Below are 21288 nucleotides of genomic sequence, written 5' to 3'. Positions count from 1 at the left end.
TTTTGCCAGGTGTTAACCTCTTTTGGCAAAGATTTTAAAGATGTACTTTCAAATGCTTCCTTTAAAAAAAAAAAAAAAGAGGGAGACAAAGTAAAATATGACAATATTGTTCTCGGGGAAAATTTTGTGTCTATGAAGATGTTTGATTTTAGGGTTGAGCTAAAGTGAGTTATCCTTGCTAATTATATTAGATGTTTTAGCAGCTTATTATATTACTGCGCTTTCATTTACAGTTACAGCTGGTGTTTATGTGTATGCTTGTTGTATCTTGGAGCCCTAGTAACAGACCTCATTGTTCATGGTGTCATACTACCAGACAAAGAGACAGTTCCTGCTCTAGAGAGCTTAACACTAAGTTGATTTTGGTGATGTGCCTTCAATCTTCAGTAGATCAGGTTAAGATGCTCTTCACCAGCTCTCGTCCTCTTGGAGAGGTATCTAGGAGGTGACCGTCAGTAAATCTGAATGCCTGCTAGAAAGCATCCCTTCAGGAAGAAGTGTACAAGCAGTTTTCATCCCATCCATCTGTCTCTTGGCATTAGTTATGAAGCCCTTGGGTTTGTGATAAGTGAGAATGAGAGCATGGGGGCAAGTATTCTCAGTCACAGAATGGAGTCTTAACTGCTTTCTCTTTGTTCCGTTTTGGTTTGTTTCCTAGTTGCTTCAGTGATCAGCTAGCATGGTAGAAAGCTGCTTAAATTTAAGTGAAGTTAATATAGTCTGCTTTTTTCCTAGGTTTTGTCATCAAGTCAGAATGAATTAAAGTAAACCTTACAGTTGCCAGTAGTCATTTCAACCTGAATATAAATGGTTTGTGATCGAGGCAGAGAACCCTGGTTAGGGTTTCTCGGTGCTGCTGTTGTGCTACAAAAAATAGGTTTTAATTTATGTGCTGAGATGCTTATTAAGAAGTGTTTAATAAATATCTCTATTTCCTAACTATGTTCACAAAAAAAATTGTGACCAAAGCAGTTCAGGTCTTCAGCTGACAGCTGTACAATTGAAGAATAATTAAAGTTATTTTTAGAAATCAGAAATTTTGACTTACTGTTTTCATTATAAAACACTAGTATGAAGTAGGGAATAAGAAAATGTATTCATAACTATATGTAGAAATAATTGTGATCTGCTTAACAGAGCAGTTTCCCAGTAACATTCTTAAATGATTGCTAGAGATTCATATGTGTGCATCCATCTGTACTAAAGGTGAGAACCATCTCTAAGTGTGAAGAGTAAATTTTGTTAGTGATAATATTTTGAAAGCATATCCAAACTTTATCCTTTTGAAATAAAACACTTAAGTTGACAAAACCAAAAGAGACCACGTGCTAGTGAAAAATAGCTTTGTGTTAGCAGATTAAAACTGGACAGCAGATGTTGATTTATTCTGTTTCAGTTTTACCTTCATGTTGAAAACTCTGGCAGGACAGGAGCTGTTTTATGTGGAAGGCAAATGTTTCTGCCTTACTGAGAAGTATATTTTCCGGAAGGGTACAGTAAACAGGATGGGCTGATACTAGACTCAAATTTAAACTACAGCTGGAAGTCTGTCAAAGTCCTAGCCACCCGTGAAAAGATGATACCAAGTGTCTTATGCCGTGAGTTTTCTTGTGAACAGTTTGTGCATCCTGAGTTGCATTGCTTATTTGTGCAGTGGTTGGTTGCGTTGGTTATTTGATCAATTCCTTCCTGTCTTCTAGGGAAATAAATCTTTGGTGTAGGTTCTTTTGGGAGGGAGCAGGTAACTGATTTTTACCTTTTCCTGCTATTTGTTTCCATTTTTAAAATGCCATATTAGTGCTGCGTTAGTGTTATGAGTTGAGTAGGTTGAGAGAAATACAGTAATTGGAGAGTTTTTCCATGCTCTGCTGTTTCTGGCTTCCTTTGGGCAAGTCACTAAATATCTGTTCCTTGACTGTAAATTAAAACAACATATGCTTCGTAGAGGCTTGATTATTGGTTATGGAATACATTTAAAAGTCAAAGCAAGACAGAAAAGAGGTGGGTGAATCCTTTGGATGGCTAATATCACAAAATGTCGTGGAGCTTCCAAGCAGGGAAACTTGTCAAGAACCGCGTAGCACAGAGCTGGGAATGTGCAGAGCCATTGGCCTGCACTGCGTGTCTGAAAACAGTCGTCTTTCTCCTAGGAGCTGTTATAAGTGTTTATACACAGAGGGATTTTAACAGTGTATGTTATGCTACACTAGACTGATAATTTTTTAACTACTTGTACATTTTAAAAAGATTACAATTAGGATTTTTTCACAGAGTAACAGAATTCCCGAACTTGGGCACTTTGGTGTTTTCAGTAAGTGTAGACTATTGTGTTTGTTAGCACTGGATATTTATTAGAGCCTTAATAAATGTTTATTTGACTGTAGCATTTTTTAAATAAAAGATTCAGATAATCACATAATGAAACAAGTGTTTGGAGAGACAAGTGGAAAAAAAAAGAATGAAACATTCCCGACACAATCAGATATTATAATAATTATAATAAATTTATCTCCAAATAATATCCAGCATTAATTAAATGCCATAGAGCCTAAACGCTGCCTAAATGCTGTCAGAAGCAACTGACATACATCCAGAAATGCTCTATGATGGTACCAGAGCCTTATTTCATTTAGCTTAACTAGTCTTTAATCCTCATCACATTTTTAAATTCTCCTGTAATGCGTGTTTGTAGATAGATAGTTACAGGTAGGATTTTAGTCAAGAAAGAACAGTTTGAAGTACTTAAGCCTGTCAGCTGATTAATGCTGTGTTTGCTCTCGCTTTTGCTGTTCTGCTCAGTTTCCTCCTTTCGGACATTCCCCAACCTGCTTCAAAGAGTGTTTCATAAAAGAGGCGTGTCTGCTGGGTGGGCTTTAGGCTTGTTTTTGCTGTAGTACCTTTTGGACGTTGTCAGGATGTTGGTGCTGTGGGAAGATCCTGGGACTTGCAAGGCTGGTTTCCTGACAGTTAATTCACAACTTTATTGTGAGCAGTCTGACTTACAGCTAACGTTTTTCAGGTCAGGATAGTAAATCAGACGAGTCACGTTTTTGCATACCTGCTTCAAACACTGAACCTCCTATATGTCTTCTCATCCTAGTTGCCTCCCTAGTACTCAGCATGCCTTGAGTTTGTCCGAGTCCTTCCAGCAAAACATTGCAATCTTCTTCAGGTAGACATCACTTCTCTTTCTTGTGGCCCTCCTTCTCTTTGTCTGCCTCTGCTATTGCTTCTTGCACCTTTCTCGTTGATGCCCTCCCCTTCCTTGCCTCTCAGCTATTCACTTCCATACACTGCTTTCTCTTCTAGTTACTGGCAAGGTTTAGCACTTCTGTAAGAGCAAGGAATGGCAAGAATGTACATTGGAGAGTCTGCAGCAGCAGTGGTCTGAAGGACTGTGGGCGGATGTCCTAAATTCATTTCTGAATGCTGCAGTGTCTTGCCTTTCTGAAATCCGTGTCGCTGTAGCATTGCAGTTTCACTGTGTGGGCTGTTAATAAGCCCTGCAGAGCTCATATGTTCTGCTCATCCTTTCTGATGGCTTTCTGCTGCTTTGCCACTGACTTCGGTTCATAGGATGCTTGTGTGGTGAAGTTACTAAGACTTCCCTCTTCCAAGTGGAACAGAGTTTTATAATATTCTGAGTAGACTTGATTGATACGATTATACGATTGGGAAATTACTATTGACTGTCTCCGCTAATGCAGGAATTAAGGAACATGAAGTGAGATGAACAGGTAGCAGCAATCAAAATATTACAGTTCTTTACAATATGCTTTAACCAGTCTTGAGACCTTTTAACTTTGACCAGTCTTGAGAACCTTTAACTTTGGTCTAACTCCAGCATTAGGGAATGTAGATTTTAAAAATTCAATTAACTTTATGCATTTGTAAGTACTTGAGAAGAATGTAAATGATACACATAGCTAGATGTAGATAGATGTAGCTTGAATATTTGAATATTTTCTCAACAGAAAGATAACTCACCCAGGTATATTAGGTGTAGGACCCCTAACTTAGGAAGCCCCTGAACCACGAATCACTGGAAGTCCCTACATCTTGTTTTTTTCTAATACTCTTCCCTGATCATCTTCTATTGGCCTCTGTTGGTGGCCAATAGTAGATGCTGAGTCAAATTGAACTCTTCGGCATTGCGTTTTTTGCATATTGCCTCTGAGTTCCACATTTTCTCTGTTCCTGAGTTCTTTGGTGATTGCCATTATTCTCTCCAGTTAAAACTATAAGTGGTGAGAGATCTGTTCTCTTACTACTTTAGTCTTTGTTGTCAAGTGATTCTTAATTGAGCCTAATCAAAAAGGCGTTTAGGATGGTTCATTTTCTAAAACACTGTTGCTTCAGTCTTTTGTTGTTAAAAACTTCTATTCTTATAATTTTCAATTTATTAGAAACTAGAGATAATAGGCCAAATCGGTACTTTTAACTGTGTCAAAGAAAACAAAAATGAATTAGTATTTTTTACAATTACCTATTTCATTGTTCACCCTAATACTATTCTTAACAAGTAGAAGCAACTGACAAGATTTGCATACTTAAAATGTTTTATTTTGATTTGTTCTACATTTGGGCACTGTTCTTGTATGTATTTATATATAACTGAAATGTAGTACCAAAGCGTATACCATGTTCTGCTCAGTTTCGGGGGGAGCTATTTTCCCTCTAAACAGGGGGATGATTGCTTTAGCCAGTATGCAAACAAACATTTGTGTTAATCTCATCAACAAGTTTATTTGGAAATTATCCTTAATTAAATCCCAGATGTCTGTATGGTCTTCGAAGTACTTGGACATCATCTCTTAAAATGGATAATCAAGTCCAATTATCAAGGCCTTCCCATCCGTTGTGTAAAAAGTATAATTCGACAGGTAAGATTTGTTAATGTTTTAATTAGGTTTTTCCACCATTCTTAACAGTTAGAAGGTCAGAATGATGATATTTCAGCTGAACTCTTACTAATGAATGTCTAAGATAAGATAATTTTACTGGTAATCCAGGGGGGTTTGCAAGAGCATCTTTCTGGATAGCCTGCATTTCTACATGCTGGAGTTTTTGTTTTGCTTTTGGTTTTTAGTGTGTGGGTTGTGTGCTTTTTTTTTTTTAATCAAGATTTCCCACTGATAAGGGAGTTTCCTGAGCTGCTTTAGAAAATAAAAAGTTGAAGCAATTAGTCTTTTTCATAGATGTAAGGATATTCATATTCAATTGCAGTTTTGGTTGACACATCATGCTTCTTAGTAAGATCTTCTGGGAAATAAAACATCAGAACAGTGGGAAATGATATCTTTATTATAAAACTGAACAAAATTGTATCTGTCTGAAAAATCAGTTCTAAAGGAAAAAACCTATTCTTTGAAAATTGTTGTTTATCTGTATTTAAGTTTTGGTAGAGTCAGAGGACTAACAAGATGAAACAGTTCAGAACATTTCACTGCAATGTGTTCTTTCAAAAAATGTTCTTTTGCTATACTATGAAAATGAAATTGCTGAGAGGTGATCTTAAGGAGAAATAGTCTCTCAGCAAGGGAAAAAATCAGATATATCTCTGTGATTTGGTATCTACTATTAACCTATGTGCAGTTAATACCTACAAATGATGAAAGAAATATTTTGGCACTTAGGTAACTTATATTGCCTTATCAACATTACCTTTATTTTACTAATAAGCAATCTGTTAAAATAGTTGCTTTCTTTGTAATTACTATTGTACGTCAACTGGTGAATATCAACCTGTCAGCTCATTAATCAGAATTAGTTAAATAACTGATTTATGGAGTTGTTAATATACACCTGAAATTTTAGATCCATTAATTTCTATACAACTGCATGGCTCAGGTACTAGAAAAAGGAAGCTGTAGTATTGCAGTGCTGAACTGAGCAGCACTGCTAAGAAATGGGAATGTGTGTATTTGTATTCTATGTGCATATAAATATGCGCTGTTTTCGGTAAACATTGTCTTTTTTTTTTTTTTTTTGTTGTTTTGTTTGGAATGTTTTCACTTTGGTTACACTGTTGTGCTGGAGTTTGGCCAAAATCTGAGAAATTATGATGTAATTTCTTGGTATGCCAGGTTTAGGACCTCCTTGCTGCAGTTTACTCTTACCTCAGTTACACTGCCTGTTTGCAGAAACAGGCTGTAAGCCAGACCACTGAATGGATCTAAGCTGAACATAACCCCTTTTTGGAAGGAAGATGAGAACTTCTGAACTCAACTTCACAGCATCTTTGCCAACAGGCTCCTTTAACCTAGCAGAGGAGGACTTTCAGGTGGCATCTTCGGGATGGTGACCACAACTCAGTGACAAGCGAAGTCAGCAAGAACAGGGGCCTGAAGGACAGAATTATGGCGGAGGCTCTCCATCCTTTCTCTGATTGTCATCACTGGAGTACCTGACTCAAGTGGCATGTACAAATGCATACAGCATGAGGAACAAAGGACAGGAATTAGAAATTCATATGCGGTTGCAGAACTATGACCTCATTGGAAGCGCAAAGGTGCAGTTGGATAGCTCAGATGCCTGGAGAGCAGTAGTAGCCTGATAAAAACACTTTAGAAAGGATGGTCAGGGTTAAATGTTTGAATTTTTACTGTAGAATGAGTCAAGGTCAGAGGAGAGACCAACAGGGACAGAGTCATGGTGTGTATCTGCTACAGGTTGCAATGTCAGAAGTAGATAAGAAGGTTCTTATGAGGGACTTTTAACCACCTTGATATCTGCTCTGGTGGGGCACATGTAGTCAAGGAAATTTCTGGAATGTGTTGAGGATGGTTTCTCAATATGGGGTGAGCTGTATCTCAGCAAGGAGACAGGTTGGAGATGCACCTTGCTGGACTGGTTATGAATAAGGAAGTACTAGTTGAAAATGTGAAGACTAATGGCAGCCTTGGCATGAGGTGTCCTGATGGACAGGCTGAACGTGAGTCACTATGGGCTCCTGTGATGACAAAAGCTAACCATGTTGTGGGCCGCATTAGCAAGAACGTGGGCAGCAGAATGAGGACTCTCTTTTAGCACTTCAGGACTATCTACAGTTTTGGGCTCTAAGTGCAAGACATTGGTTTACTGAAATGAGTCCAGTGGAAGGCCACCAAGAGGATGAGGGAGCTGCAGCATATGTTGTATGAGAGGTCTTGGGAGAACTGCGTTGTTTGGTTTTAAGAAGAAGAGTCTAGTAAAGGGGGAAACTTTTGATGGAAAATGGAGCCAGACTTCTCTTGCTGGTACACAGAGATAGGAGAAAAAGCAATGTACACAAGTTACAAAAAGAGTAATTCTGGTAGTGAGGGTGGTCAGGCACTGGAACAGGTTGTCTGCACTGTTACGCAGTGCTGTGTGGTTTACATCTTAGGAGATAGTCAGAAATGAACTGGATAAAGGCTCTGAGCAGTCTGGTCTGGTTCTGAGGTTGGATACAGCCTTGAAGCTGGTATGACTTAGACAGGGAGGATTTGAATCAAAGAATCTTCCAACCTGAATTCCTCTTTGAAGGTAAGCAAAGTAACAATTCTAAGTGATTCAAACACTTGATGCCTGAAAAAAGAGGAACAAGTCAGTCCTGAAAGATTAAAAAGGTTTTCTTTTTGTAAGGTTGGAATGAACTGTTCGAACTAGTGAGAGTGGCATTGACTGGTTGTTCATCTCATTAAAGATAATACAGATCCTTATTCTTTCTTCTGCTCAAACAAAACTTGTGCCACTCATGTTCTAAAAACTTAGTTATGAAACTTGAATATGAAACAATTCAATTATTGCACTGGTGTTAGTTTACAGCAAACCATGTTGTTTCAGAAAGTACTATAATTCTATGCTATAATTGAAAAGGAATTTTTTTATGCTATGATTTGGAAAAAAAATTTTTTGAGTAGTTTTGAGCATTGGGATAAAATTAGGTTTATTTTAAAATGCAGCTGAGAATTTAATTTCATAGTAAGAAATCTCATTTTGGTTGTAAGCAGGTTTTTTTCCCCCTAGAGAGTTATATAAACTGTCGTGCAAGAGAAGACCCTGCAGAATTGAAAAAAAGGCTTGTTGCTGCAGTTCCTTTTTTGCAGTGGAGATGATTAGAAGTGTCCATTTAATTAATTCTGGATTCTTACTTTGGGTTGTAAAATGTATAGCATCAGTCTGTTTTGAGAGGGTCATGTTCTGAAACTGATGCTGAAATGAGCATTGTGTATTTAAGCAATGAAAATTTTCACTTTTACTTTGATCTACGGTATAGTAAATAATCTGTTTAATAAGTCAATATGATATGACTCCTTGAATGAAAAAGAAAAAGAAGTGAATGTTAATTAGAAAATGCAAATTATGAATTTCTTGATGTGAAATGAACCATGTGACCTTTACAAGGGAAAAAATACAGCCTTCGAGTTTACATTTTTGATTGTACTAACAATTTTTCAGAGTCACAGTACATTAGCCATTTAATTTCTTTCCTTTTTCAGCAGACAAATAAATAACTTAGGAGTGTTTTTCATATTCTCTATCATCTCAAAGCACAGGGCAAAGCATGTCCTTGAAGTATACATTTCCGTAATGGTTTAGTGCTATAATGTACTTCCAGTTTTTAGGATGAAGCAATCTGATCCATATTTTGAGACAGCTAAGAATGTTCTTTCTAATTATAAAATTCTATCAGACTGATCTTTATGGTAAATCATGGAACTGATTTGGATTCTGAAAAAATAGTGGGTTTTTTGTTTTGTTTTGTGTTTTTTTCAAAAAAGATTCTTCACCCAAATTAAAGACAAAGCTGTCACCCTGACACTGTTACATAAAAGGAGGAAAGGCAATCTTTTTAAAGTGGGAGATATCAAATCTGCTTTCACATTAATTCCACGTCTGTGTATCTCAGTGGAATAGGTATTTTTTTCTTCTGAATGTTCATGGCTTTCAATGTACTCTGGAATATTTTTTTTCTTTGCCTCAGAGTTACAGACATTCAGTGGTAGTTTGTAAGATGGTCTGTAGTGTACTGGGGGAGGAAAGAGACTATTCTCATCTGTCTTTATGTTACTGTTGCTATTAATGCCTCATGTAAAATTTGTCACTTAACCATTACCTACCTTCCCAGTATAAACCAATCTTTCTTTAATGTTTCATACTTTGGGACATACTGTATGTTCTTTCAGTTGCTTTTTCAAGTAGTCAAGCATATTTTGGATCTGCCAAAAAAAAAAATCCAGATTATCAAGAACGCAACAGTTTTTAGGTGTACCATTGGCACATATGACTTTATATAGACATATAAAGAAAGCTTTTCAGAAAGGTTTCTGTTCCAGTCTAGCTCCAGAATTGGAGAAAGCAGAGCCATGCACTTTAGCTATTTCTCGGATACGTTAGCCTGAGTGTAAGTATCATATGCATCCTACTGCTCCCTTCTCTTACCTGAGCTACCCTATGTGCTGGAGGGATATACCAGTTCTGGTACTAGCTCAGGACTGGGTGGTAGACTAATGTCTTTGTACTCTGTTACCAGTATTTTGAACGAACACATTTTGCTTTTGAAGTTCACTCTAGATAGTTATGTCTTAAAGGATCCTGAGGGCAAGGAACTTGCTAATTTATTTATAAAATACCTAGAATGGCAGGATATTCTTGCAGCTGAAGCTCATGAGGCTGGAGGTCTGTTTCCTGCTGTAGAACATTCTCTAAAAATTGGAAGCAGTCTTTTAAGTGGTGTCAGCTAGGTTTCTGCTTTTTTTCTTTTTTGCTGATATTTTTGTACAATATTTATGTAGGTTATTGTAGCAATAGCTCGACATATGCTATTACATTATTCTGTACTGAATAATTGTAATAATTGACTTCCACAGTTTATCATACCTAGCTCTTACCTAAAATACTTGTAAAATCACACAAACTATTGTATTCCTGTTCGAGTCAGAATTTGAGAGGCTTTCTCGTTGTGCAAAAATCTTGTTTTAATTTTTGTCCCAGAATGCGTTTTTAGACTTTGTTTATGCAGATTTGAGATGAGCTAGCAGAATTTAGTCTGCAGAGAGTATGAAAGAGGAGTGGAAAATACATGTGACAAATACAGGTAGACAAATCCTTGTGACGTCTTGGTCGTGTTAAAAGCTGACTTACTTTTGGAATTCTAAGGAACACTATAGTTAGCATTTCACCCCAACAACACATCTCTCTTTTTTGCTTTTTATTATAATCAGTCATAAAATGGTTATTCACAAACCAGACTTCAGTTATAGTATTAGTAGTTGCAGTGGTTTTTTTGGAATAGCTATGTTTTACACAACGAACAAGTGAGGATGAGCCTTTCTGACTGAGCAGCCAAATTCCTTTTTGGAAGGAAGAGGTATCAAGTTTTTTTTACACATGTGCAGATCAGCTAAAGAGCACTTTGGAAATGGAAGACTGAGAGCAGGTTGCTGTCGTCAAGACAGTTCATCCAGCCAGCGTCTTACTCAGGGAAAGTCTTAATAACTGAGTTTGTGAGCTGCATAAATTATCCTGTCAGGCCACATACAGGCTGCAGGCAATCGACTGAACATCTCTGCATTAATAATAAATACATTTGGTTTCGTCAAAGTAATTAAAATAAATTTTTTTTAAAAAATCTTTTTATAATTAGGTACTTCAAGGTCTAGATTATCTACACAGCAAGTGCAAGATCATTCATACGGATATAAAGCCAGAAAACATTTTGATGTGCGTGGATGATGCCTATGTTCGTAGAATGGCTGCTGAAGCTACTGAGTGGCAGAAAGCTGGTGCTCCTCCTCCTTCTGGTTCAGCAGGTATGATAGTATATTTAAATCATATGTAGTAAAGTTCTATTAGTATATTAATACTAACAATGTTTTGTTTAATGAAAAGTAACATTTTAAATAATTGCATGTGAAAAATGCATGTCTATTTAAATCTTATTCATGCTCTGGAAACTATCAGGGAAATGCTTTCTTCTCAGTTTTGCACGTTGAAGTTTTCAGGGTCCCCAGATACAGAAAAAGATTTATTAGTATAAACTTACTCTTCTCCCACCCCACAAGCTTTTATTGCTGGGTTTTAGCCACACTGGAGCCTTGCACCTCTAATATCAACAATAATCAATAATCTTACCTAAATTAAGTGTCTAGTTCCATTACATGTTCATCCGTGTCCTGTGAAATTATCTGCATTCTCATCAGTTATGACTTGTTCTCAGAATCCAATGAAAGTCTTAAGAGTCCATAGTTTTTCACCTTTGAAAATAGAATTTATTGTACCCGACTGAAGTAATCATAAGCCTTTCTCCCTAGCACTGCGTGTGAAATGTTTTGTGTTAAACTTACCAAGAGTTTGGATAGGAACTCTATGTTTAGGTGAGAGAAACCAAGGTAAAGAAGTTCACAGCAATCTGTAAAGACAAACAAGGAGGAAGTGTGGCTTTTTTAGTGATCTTTAATACCATGCTCGCTATTTATTTGCCAATCCAGCACATCAGCTACAGGCAGTGGAGAAATAATAATATTTAAATACCTTTGTGATATTGTCACAAAATATATTACAGATTAAAATCTCTGAGGTATAATAAAATACCTGCTATATCAGGAACAAATACTGTGGTCAAAATCCATAAATATTTCACAATATTATATATGTTAAGATGCAAAATCTTATAAGTCATGAATATATTGTATTGAATTTTACATAATGTGTAATCACATAGCTAAAGGCGGTATGTTATTTGTGTGGGAAGTAACTTGATTTTGTACATGCAGTCTTTATAATACTTTCTGACATTAAAATAAGTATTATTTTAAAGAATATGTTGATGGAGTTGTGATCACACTTTGTTCTTAGCAAATTGTAATTGAATCTATGGCTTTCCACACAGGAGCCGAAAATGTGTTTTCTTTACAGCATTTTTAGAGCAGTGAAGGTACTCAAGTTTAAGAACCTTAAGTCAACCTTTTTGAAAACCTTGTCCTCTCAGGAGCATACAAGCATTTTTTTCCCTGAACTTAGCAGCAGGAACTGAACCTGTAGAAGAACTCTGAAGTTTCAACTGTCTGCGTTTTTTTATATTGCATTTATTAATTGCCATATGCCTGTGTGTCTGAAGAAGTTCATGAGAGCTTCTCCTCCCTGCTTCAGTTCCTCTTTCTCACTTCCGCTTTGCCTCTGTCTCCCATATTTGGTTATTATTATTGGGGGGGCTGTGTGACTTATATTGCCGTTCTGCACATTTTCAATTAGTATTGTAATCTCATCAGACCTAGTAATTGATGATTTCCTTCTGAGAGATGCTTAGGAAGAGGTCCATGCTGGAGATGCTTTTTCTGCAGTGGTGCACTTTTTGCCATAGCCACTTCTTCATGCCTCCAGTCCTAGCCATCAGACAACCTTGTTTCAGAACAAAGGAAACATGATTATTTGACTTTTCTGTTGAGGGCAACACAGTAGTCTTCCCCGAACTATTTAAAATCTCTCCGTCAGCTGACTACATACATTTCAACTGGGACAACTCTGCAGTCGTTTCATGTTTCTGTTCATTCTTTACTGATTCAGACTTTCCTTTCTGACTTTCATTAACTCTCCGCCAACCTCAACAGAGTGAACAGAAGTTGATGGTAGTTCCTTCCAATTTCAGATGCTCTAGTGGAGACATCAAATGATTTCAGGCAGCAGGTATTTTTAAAAGTAAAAAATCTGGCAGACAAAAAAATTTCATCAAATCCTGCTTATATTTAGTTAAGAGTATTTTTACATAATTTCCATTAATTTCTGCCTTTATAAGAGTTGTTTTTGTAAAAATATACCTTTAAATATTTTGTTTTTCTTTTTAGTGAGTACAGCTCCACAACAAAAGCCTGTAAGTATTGTTATGTAATTCAAATTAACTGTCTTATTTTCTGTGTTTCTGTGGGTATTAATAGCTATCAGACTGTTGGTAGTCCCTACCCTTTTTTAAAAGCTTCCTTTGAATAAAGCTTTTATCTTTCAAAGAACACTTTTCTTATAACATCTTTGGCCTTACCAGTATTAAGCACAGTTATTTCTCTGATGGAAACTTTCATAGACTTACGGGTCTATAGCTATGTCAAAGGAAGTTAAGCATTGCCATTTTCGCCTCTCGAGGAATAATCCATTCCGTTCAAATCCTGACAAAATGAGTGCATGCACTAAATATCCTGCATTGCAGATAGCTTAGGGACTTCAGGGACTTAATCATCAAGGCCTTAAAGGAGAGCGTTTTTTGTGAGATTTGAAAGATCTTTTTGCTGTGTACGTATAGCAAATAACCACTGGCAATACAACTGTTTAGCATTGTCTAAGATCAAACCTAATTTCTATGTCTGTGTCTACCGAATATATATAATTGTAATGGGCATACAACATGGATGAACATTAATAGGATTGTCAAATTAACTGTCTGGTTTTGACTGTCCCGTAGCTTCTTTTGAAGATAACAGGTTTTACAGATTTACCTTTGAGAAAATAAATATTTCCCTTTCTTCCTTGTACTTTATTTTTGAATTTCATGAGGATTTCTTCCTGTGGTATCTAAACAATGGATGAAAACTGGATAGATCTCATTTCTCAAATAGTAAAAAAGAAGTCAGAATTCAGTTAAAATATAAGAAAGTGTTTCAACCCTACCTTAGATATGTTAATTTTTCTTTTCCTTGTGATCCTACCTGAGTTTTTCCAGTCCTTATGTTATATAAAATGTGAAACTTTTCATAATGGCCATCTGTTGTTTGTGATTCATATATTTTGGGCCAGAAGTGAATAATAAAAATGCTTTCCTTTCACAGGGAAATAGCTGAAGAACACAGGATTTATTTAAAATTCTAGACCATTTTCAATCTCTTTGGCTTTCTTGTATTATTTTTCTCAGCATACATTTGCTGGTCATTACCTGCATTGTATGGAGAGAGAAGTCATATATAAAATTTATATGTAAATAGCTAGATATGATAGCAAACTATCTTCCACGTACAGTATCATCTGTTAATCTAGATGAGGTGTAAGATTATTAAATTCAGATTATGTGCTTATGGGAATTTTTCTATAGCATCCTAGATGTATTTTGCTCTTGTATCTAATAAACCACCATGTGAAAACATATATAGGTATGTAAAATTCTGATAGAAATTTTTGCATCATATAACCCTATATCATTCTTGATTTGAGTTAAAATGGAAAAAGTAGTCTATTTACTATATTAATTGCTATTCAGTATTTTCAAATATAAAGTAATTATAGTGCAAGTGGATTTAGTGTGAGATGCCTTGAGAATAATTGTTTAGGGGTTTTTTGTTTTCTTTTGTTTGTATTAATATTTCAGGTTGGAAAAATATCCAAAAACAAAAAGAAAAAACTGAAGAAAAAACAGAAGAGACAAGCTGAGCTGTTAGAAAAACGCCTGCAGGAAATAGAAGAACTAGAGCGAGAAGCCGAAAGGAAAAAAATAGAAGAAAATGTAACCTCAGCTGTACCATCAAATGAACAAGAAGATGAGTACCACCCAGAGGTGAAACTAAAAACAGCTGATATAGAAGAGGTAGTAGATGAAGAACCTGGAAATGATGATGGTTAGTATTACCTGCTTTTATTGACCCTGAATTTACTGTTTCAGGGGGGAAGGTAATTGCAGAAAGCATTGCATCTAGTGCAGTGACAAAGTCTCCATACTTTCCTAGATCATTAAGTTTCATTTTCTCCTGTAGGTGAAATCATAACTACAAAGTCTGAAAAGGAAAACGAAAGTTAAACCTTCTATAGAAGTGAAGAAAAACATCAATAACAATCTAGCTATCAAATCCCACAAAAGAGCACATAGAAAATTCAACAGAACAGTCAGTTTTCTTACCACATTAAGTGGTTTGACTGAGTATCTTGGTGAGATAGAAGAAAAATAAGAAGAACTTCTCTTCTGTAACATTAACGTAGTTATAGTCATCCTTGCTTTCCCCTTGTTACAATTTTTATTGTCATGATCTATCAGGTAATAACAATTGCAGCTTCTTCACTAACATTTTTAAGATGTCTTGTTAAAATTCTTGTTTAGTCCCAGTGGTTTGGAGCATAATGTTGTGGTCCAGCTCCGTTCTGGCTTCCCTGTTTTTCTTGTCAGCTGTCTGCAATTCTGAAAAAATGTAACTACTGAAACTATCTGGTGTTTGGTTTGTTTTAGTTTTGTTCTCTTACTGCAAATTTTCTTACTTCTGTGATGACTCCCTGTTGGACACAGATTGAGTAACGGATTTGTAAAGCTTGCTTTCAAGACCTCATATATCTTCCCTTCATAACATTCTTCTCTTCTGAATTTATCCTTCCTGAACAACTTCCTATTGTTTATTTTTTCCAACAGCCTTATTAGTTCTTTCTTTTGCCTTTAATTTAGATTTTCAGGTCTTTGCATATTTCAGTGATATTCAGTGTTCCCTTGTGTGATATGTTAGAAGTCAAGTAGTTACTGAAGAGCTAAAAATTATGAATGCCTAATTTCAAAATGGTATATTAATGTAGGATCTAATGTCTTGCAAAATTGAAATTTTTCAGGTGAAGCAGAAGATCAGGATGAAAAAGAAGACACAGAGAAAGAAAATACTGAAAAAGATGACGACGTTGAGCAGGAACTTGTCAACACTGACCCTACAGACCCTAAGTGGATAGAATCTCCCAAAACAAATGGCCATATTGTGAACGGCCCATTCCTATTGGAACAACAAATTGAAGATGAAGATGAGGAAGAGGAAGAATGTCCAAATCCAGAGGAGTATAATCTTGATGAGCCAAATGCAAAAAGTGATTACTCTTATAGCAGCTCCTACGAACAGTTTAATGGTGAATTGCCAAATGGACGTCATAAAATTCCCGAGTCACAGTTCTCTGAATTTTCAGCTTCAGTGTTCTCTGGGGCTCTAGAGTCTGTAGCTTGTGGTTCTGCAGTTTCTGAAGCATCAACTGTAACTGAAAGAGAGGAGAGCAGCCCATCTCACGACAGGAGCAGAACAGTTTCAGCTTCAAGCACTGGGGATTTGCCAAAAAGTAAGTATTCCTCTTAGTGGCATGTACCATGCTTGAAGTCTCTTTGAGCTGTAAGTGGTGTCTTATGTCGAATGAGTAGAGAGGTTAAACCTCATGTATGTGTTGTATCTGTGTTCAGTGGCATGTATATGCAGATTTTACTTTTTATTTGTTTTGGGGATCTTTGGTGAAAATTCAGTACCAAGCCTTATGGGTAGGCTGTCACGCTCTTCTGTCAGTAACACAGAATGACCTTTCAATAACAGACACCATTGCCCTGACTTTGATTGAACATGAGGTCTAGCACTTCTCCGTGATCTTGACGTTTCTCTACCTACAGCTGAAGTGGTTTAAATGTTTTTAGTTTCTGGATTGGTGCCAAACCTACTAGTGTCCTGGCCTGCTTCATGCTTGAGTCTGAAGAGTGCCCATTGAAAAGATGGTTCCTGTGTGCTAGCCTCTGCAGTCAGAGAAATCTGTGCAAACTGCTCCCAAATGCTCTCTTTCCTAGGCACTCGCCAGACTTGAGGAGAGAGGTGGGATATGGGGTCAGATTAACCAGTTAGGGTTGGGTTACAGCTGCAGCTCACGGCTGGGAACCCTTTTTCATTGCTTAATGATTTCATATTCATTCCATGTACTCTGAGTATTTTGCTCGTTGAATGGCAAAAATCTCAATTGTGTGAATGCAAATATCTCAATTATGATTATTTTAAGTTTAGTATTTCATCTTAAAAGACTTTTGGCAAAAAAGCAGAGCAGATATCTAGAAATGAAGAGGAGACTTTTAAGTTAGTTTGGTCACAAAGCATTCTGGTGAACATTGACCTCCTAGGATCAGGTTTCAAGGAAAAGCAAATGTATTAGTTTTGAATGGCTTTTACAAATAGAGGACAAAACACTTTTGATTTCAGTTGATGGAAGACTTTTGTCTAGTAGCATGGGTGTGTATTACGTTTAAAAAGAAGAGGCAAGTAAGTGGAATAGAAAGCCAATGCTTAAATTAAGAAAAAAATTGTTCTAATCTCCCTGCCATGGGCAGGGACACCTTCCACTACACCAGGTTGCTCAAAGCCTCATCCAACCTGGTCCTGAACACTTGCAGGGATGGGGCATCTACAGCGTCTCTGGACAGCCTGTTCCAGTGCCTCACCACCCTCTGAGTGAAGAATTTTTCTTTAAATCTAATCTAAATCTACCTTCTTTCAGTTTAAAGCCATTACCCCTTGTCCTGTCACTATACGCCATTGCAAAAAATCCCTCTCCAGCTTTCCTGTAGGCCCCCTGTAAGTGCTGGAAGGCTGCTGAAAGGTCTCTCCAGAGCCTGCTCTTCTCCAGGCTGAACAGCCCCAACTCTCTCAGCCTGTCTGCTTAGGAGATGTGCTCCAGACCTCAGATCATTGTGGGAATTTGATAGATGCAGCTTGGAACACAACACAAAAGCATTCTTGTTAAATTCACACAGATCTACCATCTTAAATTTCAAGAGGAAAGCAGAACTGCGATTCATTTTTTTTAATTTTTTTTTTCTGCTGTAGAACTTGTTTTTAGGAATATTAGATAAGTTATTGCAGATGAAATATTTGCATTGACAGGTCAGTCTACACAGGAAAGAGAAAGGAAGTTTATAGTTACAAGTAAGTATTATTCCCATAGCTTAAGGGGAGATGATGATCATGAGATTGTGTAACCTGATTTCCTTTTATCACAAGCCAGTAATACACCATCTATGAAGCCCAATAACCTTTCTGTTTGGATTACAACGTATTTCCAAAAAGACACCTGCTCTTGATTTGGACAGATGAAATGTTAAAAAATAAATCTAGCGTGGTTGAAGTGTATTCCACTGGTCAGTACTCAAAATTGTTTCAGAAGAATTGTAGCAAGTTCAGATTTGTCTGGCTGCTGCTTCTAGCTGTTACTTCTTGTTATATCTTTTCTCAGTCATATTCAGAAATTCTGTCATATGCTGTATTTTCATTCATTAGTGGTTCTTTTCTGTTTCAAACAGTTCTTCTCTTAACCTTTCATTAAAACTCAACAATGTGGTTTCTTTGTCTCTGTAAAACATGTTGTCATTATGGCTTTTCTGTATTCAGTGTGGTTTTGGACATTCTGACCACCAGAACAGCTCATATCCAAAACTTTTGTCTGTAAATCCTGCTTATTGAAGACATGGAAGGTGAAATCCTGGTGTCATTGCAAAGAGATGGATTTTTGCCATTGAATCGAATAGCTCCAGGGTATTATGCGTAGGTTTTATTTATAGTGCCAGTGGCTGAATGATAAATATATGAGTTTCAACTTTAATAAAGAAAATACTGAGAGACTAAATCTGTAAGCGGATAGAAGAAAATGAGATGGCTTAGGAGAAGATCACCAAGCCTGTATCAACATTGTCCCAGATGAAGTTACTAAATTTAAATAGAGATGTATTGAAAAATACAGTCAAGTGTATTTCTTGGTTTAAGACTTTAGAAGAGCAATTCACACAGTTTATTATAGAGTCTGACAGTTAAGATAATCTGCAAGCAGGCAAGAAATGTGAAATAAAATACAACTGAGTAGAGCTGTATTTCTGGAAAATGTCAAGATCCAGGCTAAGAAGTCTTCCAGTCCATCTCCTTACACTCTGTAGTCCCTTAAACAATATACAGGAGATTCCTACATGGCTGGTAGCCCTTCCTTTGTGCAGCTGGCAGTATATAGGCAGAAAGCCTCTACTGCTGTTTTCCTGGGCTAATGGGCAAAATCCACATGCCTACAGAGAGTAAAGCTGGTTTTGTCATCATGGGAGCAGCTTATCTCCACAGCCGAAGAAACAAACCCACTTTATTTGTCCTTGGTGTTGTGTCATCAGGAGCAATTTACAGACCTTTTGTGCAAAGAAAGAACAAAGATGGTGTATTCAGCCATAGCTCAATTCTTCCGCAGAAAGAGGAAAGCTGAACATTATTACTATTAATGGCATCAATAATAACGATGGGTCAAACACTAATAAAACAGATTATGGTATTTAGAAAGAAGAAATACAAGACTTGCAGGCTATTCAATATTTTAAATGTTGCTACTTTTTCACTGTAACTTTATTGCCCTTTTCTTGTATAGAAGTGGACTGTATATATTCCTCTCTGTCTAGGCATTGCTATACATTATTAAGTAACATGGTCTCATTTTTTCAAGATACTTGCCTCATGCAGTGCACAGACCAATTTGTGTTCAGTGGATGAGCATCTATTAAGTTTTTATCTTTTTCAAGTTTTCACTGTGTGACCAAATGCCCTTAAGATAGATCTGTTAATTTCCTCATGACTCTCCTCCTCATTCCAGTGTTGGAATGTTTACTAAGTATGCTATCATGCTGAGACTGTGAGAGGAGGAGGTGATATTTCTCAGTTTTATGGAACTAGGACATACAAAAGTGAAATCAGAAATGCTCACTCATTTTGTGCTCAGGTTGAGCTCCTTTGGATGCTTTCTTGAGAGTACTTGCTAAAAAGTACACACCTTTTGACTTCACTTTCAGTTGTGAATGATCAGCATTTGTCAAATTCAGACTCCAAGGTCTCATATTCATCTCTTGGAAAATATGGAAACTTCATGTGTTCCTGAGAAAAACACAGAAGTGTAGGCACTTGCCTGTTACCTTGCCCGGTCCTTCTATTAGAAGAAGGTTGAAGAAAGGCGATTTCTAATTTCACATTCAGTTCTCTTACTGATGAGGCTTTTTTTTCCACCCTTCATTCACTTTATTTACTGCAGTCCTTCACCTTCAACAAGATGTGTGGGAAGGATTTATCTAGCACTATCTTTTTTTTTTTTTTCTTTTGCCAGGGCTACTGAATTGGGAAAAGTCCTGTTATTTCTTGAATAACACATGTGATTTTGTTTAAAAAAAAAAAAAAATTAGACTGTACTACACAGCGTGCTTGTAGGAAAAGACCTTAATACTAAGCTTACTAGTTCCTGTCTTCTAGGTGCTGGATTTGAACCTTATTCCCTCAGTGTATTTTACTTTAATGCCCTATATTGGTGTTGGTTTTAAACTTGAGTCTTGGACTCCGTTCCAGCTTTTTTAGAGGACTCTTTTATTGAGGTCACTGCCCCTTCTATCTTCTGCCATTTAGTCTAGTCTTCTCTCCCCTGGTGGATCCTGCCACTTTTTCTAGCTGGCCAGTATTTCAATGCCCTGATGGCCATTCAGGCTTGCTGTCCTAGCAGCTGAAGGTCCTCATTTGATTTCAATCACTCCTAACTCATCATTAGACATCCTGTATTTTTTCTCCTCGCCTCATGTCTGATGTACATTCCTCTTCCAATTCTTACACCCGTTTAACAGATCATTATATCCTCATTGGAGTCCCAGGTGCCTTTTGGATCCAGTACCTCCTTCTTATCTTACTAGTAGTTTCTGGTTTAGTCTTTGTAGCTTTGGGAGGAGGAAACTGAGATGAATCCTGTGCTGCTATGTGATTTGTGATACCTGGTTCTGTTTTCCACGTCCAATCAATCTGCTTTCTTTCCAGTGCAATTTGGGAGCTAGTAAGTGGTATGTCAAAACAAAGAAAAGCAGCAGTCCTCCACTGTCGTATGTTACGGCCATCAAAGTCCCAAGAGCCTCTAAAGATTGCAGGATTAATTAGATTCAAGTTCTGCCTTCTTAGTCTGGGTTATACTCAAGGCAAATAGGACCTTCAGAGAACTTTGATTCAATGCTGAATTATCTGTGAAATGAGTGACAGTCCTCTAGGCTCTCAAATTAGCCAGATTTTGGTGAGTCTTTTTCCCCTCGGGACAGATTTAAAAAAAAAAAGAAAAAATCCAGCCAAATTTTTTTTTTCTCTCAGCCAAGAATGGAAGTGCAGAATTTATTTTCTCGACCAAACTGTTCCCAGACATATCTTTCATGTGGAGTTCTTGGAGTTGAATTTTAACATTTTCTGTCTGAATCTGTTCTTGGAAACATATGCACTGTTTTTGCTTAGAAGCTCCTCTGGATATTCTAATAATAGTCATTTGACAGTTAAAGAATGCAAAAAATTTACACTTGAAATGTAAGGTAAGAAATCCTATTTATGTTACTTTAATTTCTTGTAACATTCAGCAAATGATTTTGATGTCTTTGGTGTATTACAAAACTGGAGAAAGTGTCAAGGCGAAACGGCTTAGACATAATGAATAGCATGTTCAAAATACTAACTGTTCTGCATTTTGCTTGTGTTAGCAAAAACTCGCGCTGCTGACTTACTGGTGAATCCACTGGACCCAAGAAATGCAGATAAATTAGAGTTA

At 36.8% G+C, this 21288-nt stretch overlaps 1 protein-coding gene across 1 annotated transcript in view; it reads left to right on the top strand.

The window, feature by feature from the left end:
• SRPK2 (SRSF protein kinase 2) overlaps positions 1-21288 on the top strand; it is a 157697-nt gene that overhangs the window by 115785 nt on the left and 20624 nt on the right. The window contains 6 exon segments of the mRNA XM_086609666.1: positions 4777-4883; positions 10610-10775; positions 12807-12832; positions 14312-14558; positions 15529-16017; positions 21221-21287. Of these exon segments, the coding sequence (XP_086465792.1) occupies positions 4777-4883; positions 10610-10775; positions 12807-12832; positions 14312-14558; positions 15529-16017; positions 21221-21287 (1102 nt within the window).

Source organism: Tauraco erythrolophus, chromosome 4 (assembly GCF_009769465.1).
Source record: "Tauraco erythrolophus isolate bTauEry1 chromosome 4, bTauEry1.pri, whole genome shotgun sequence".
NCBI lineage: Eukaryota > Metazoa > Chordata > Aves > Musophagiformes > Musophagidae > Tauraco > Tauraco erythrolophus.
This window is presented reverse-complemented; position numbering and strand designations above follow the sequence as displayed.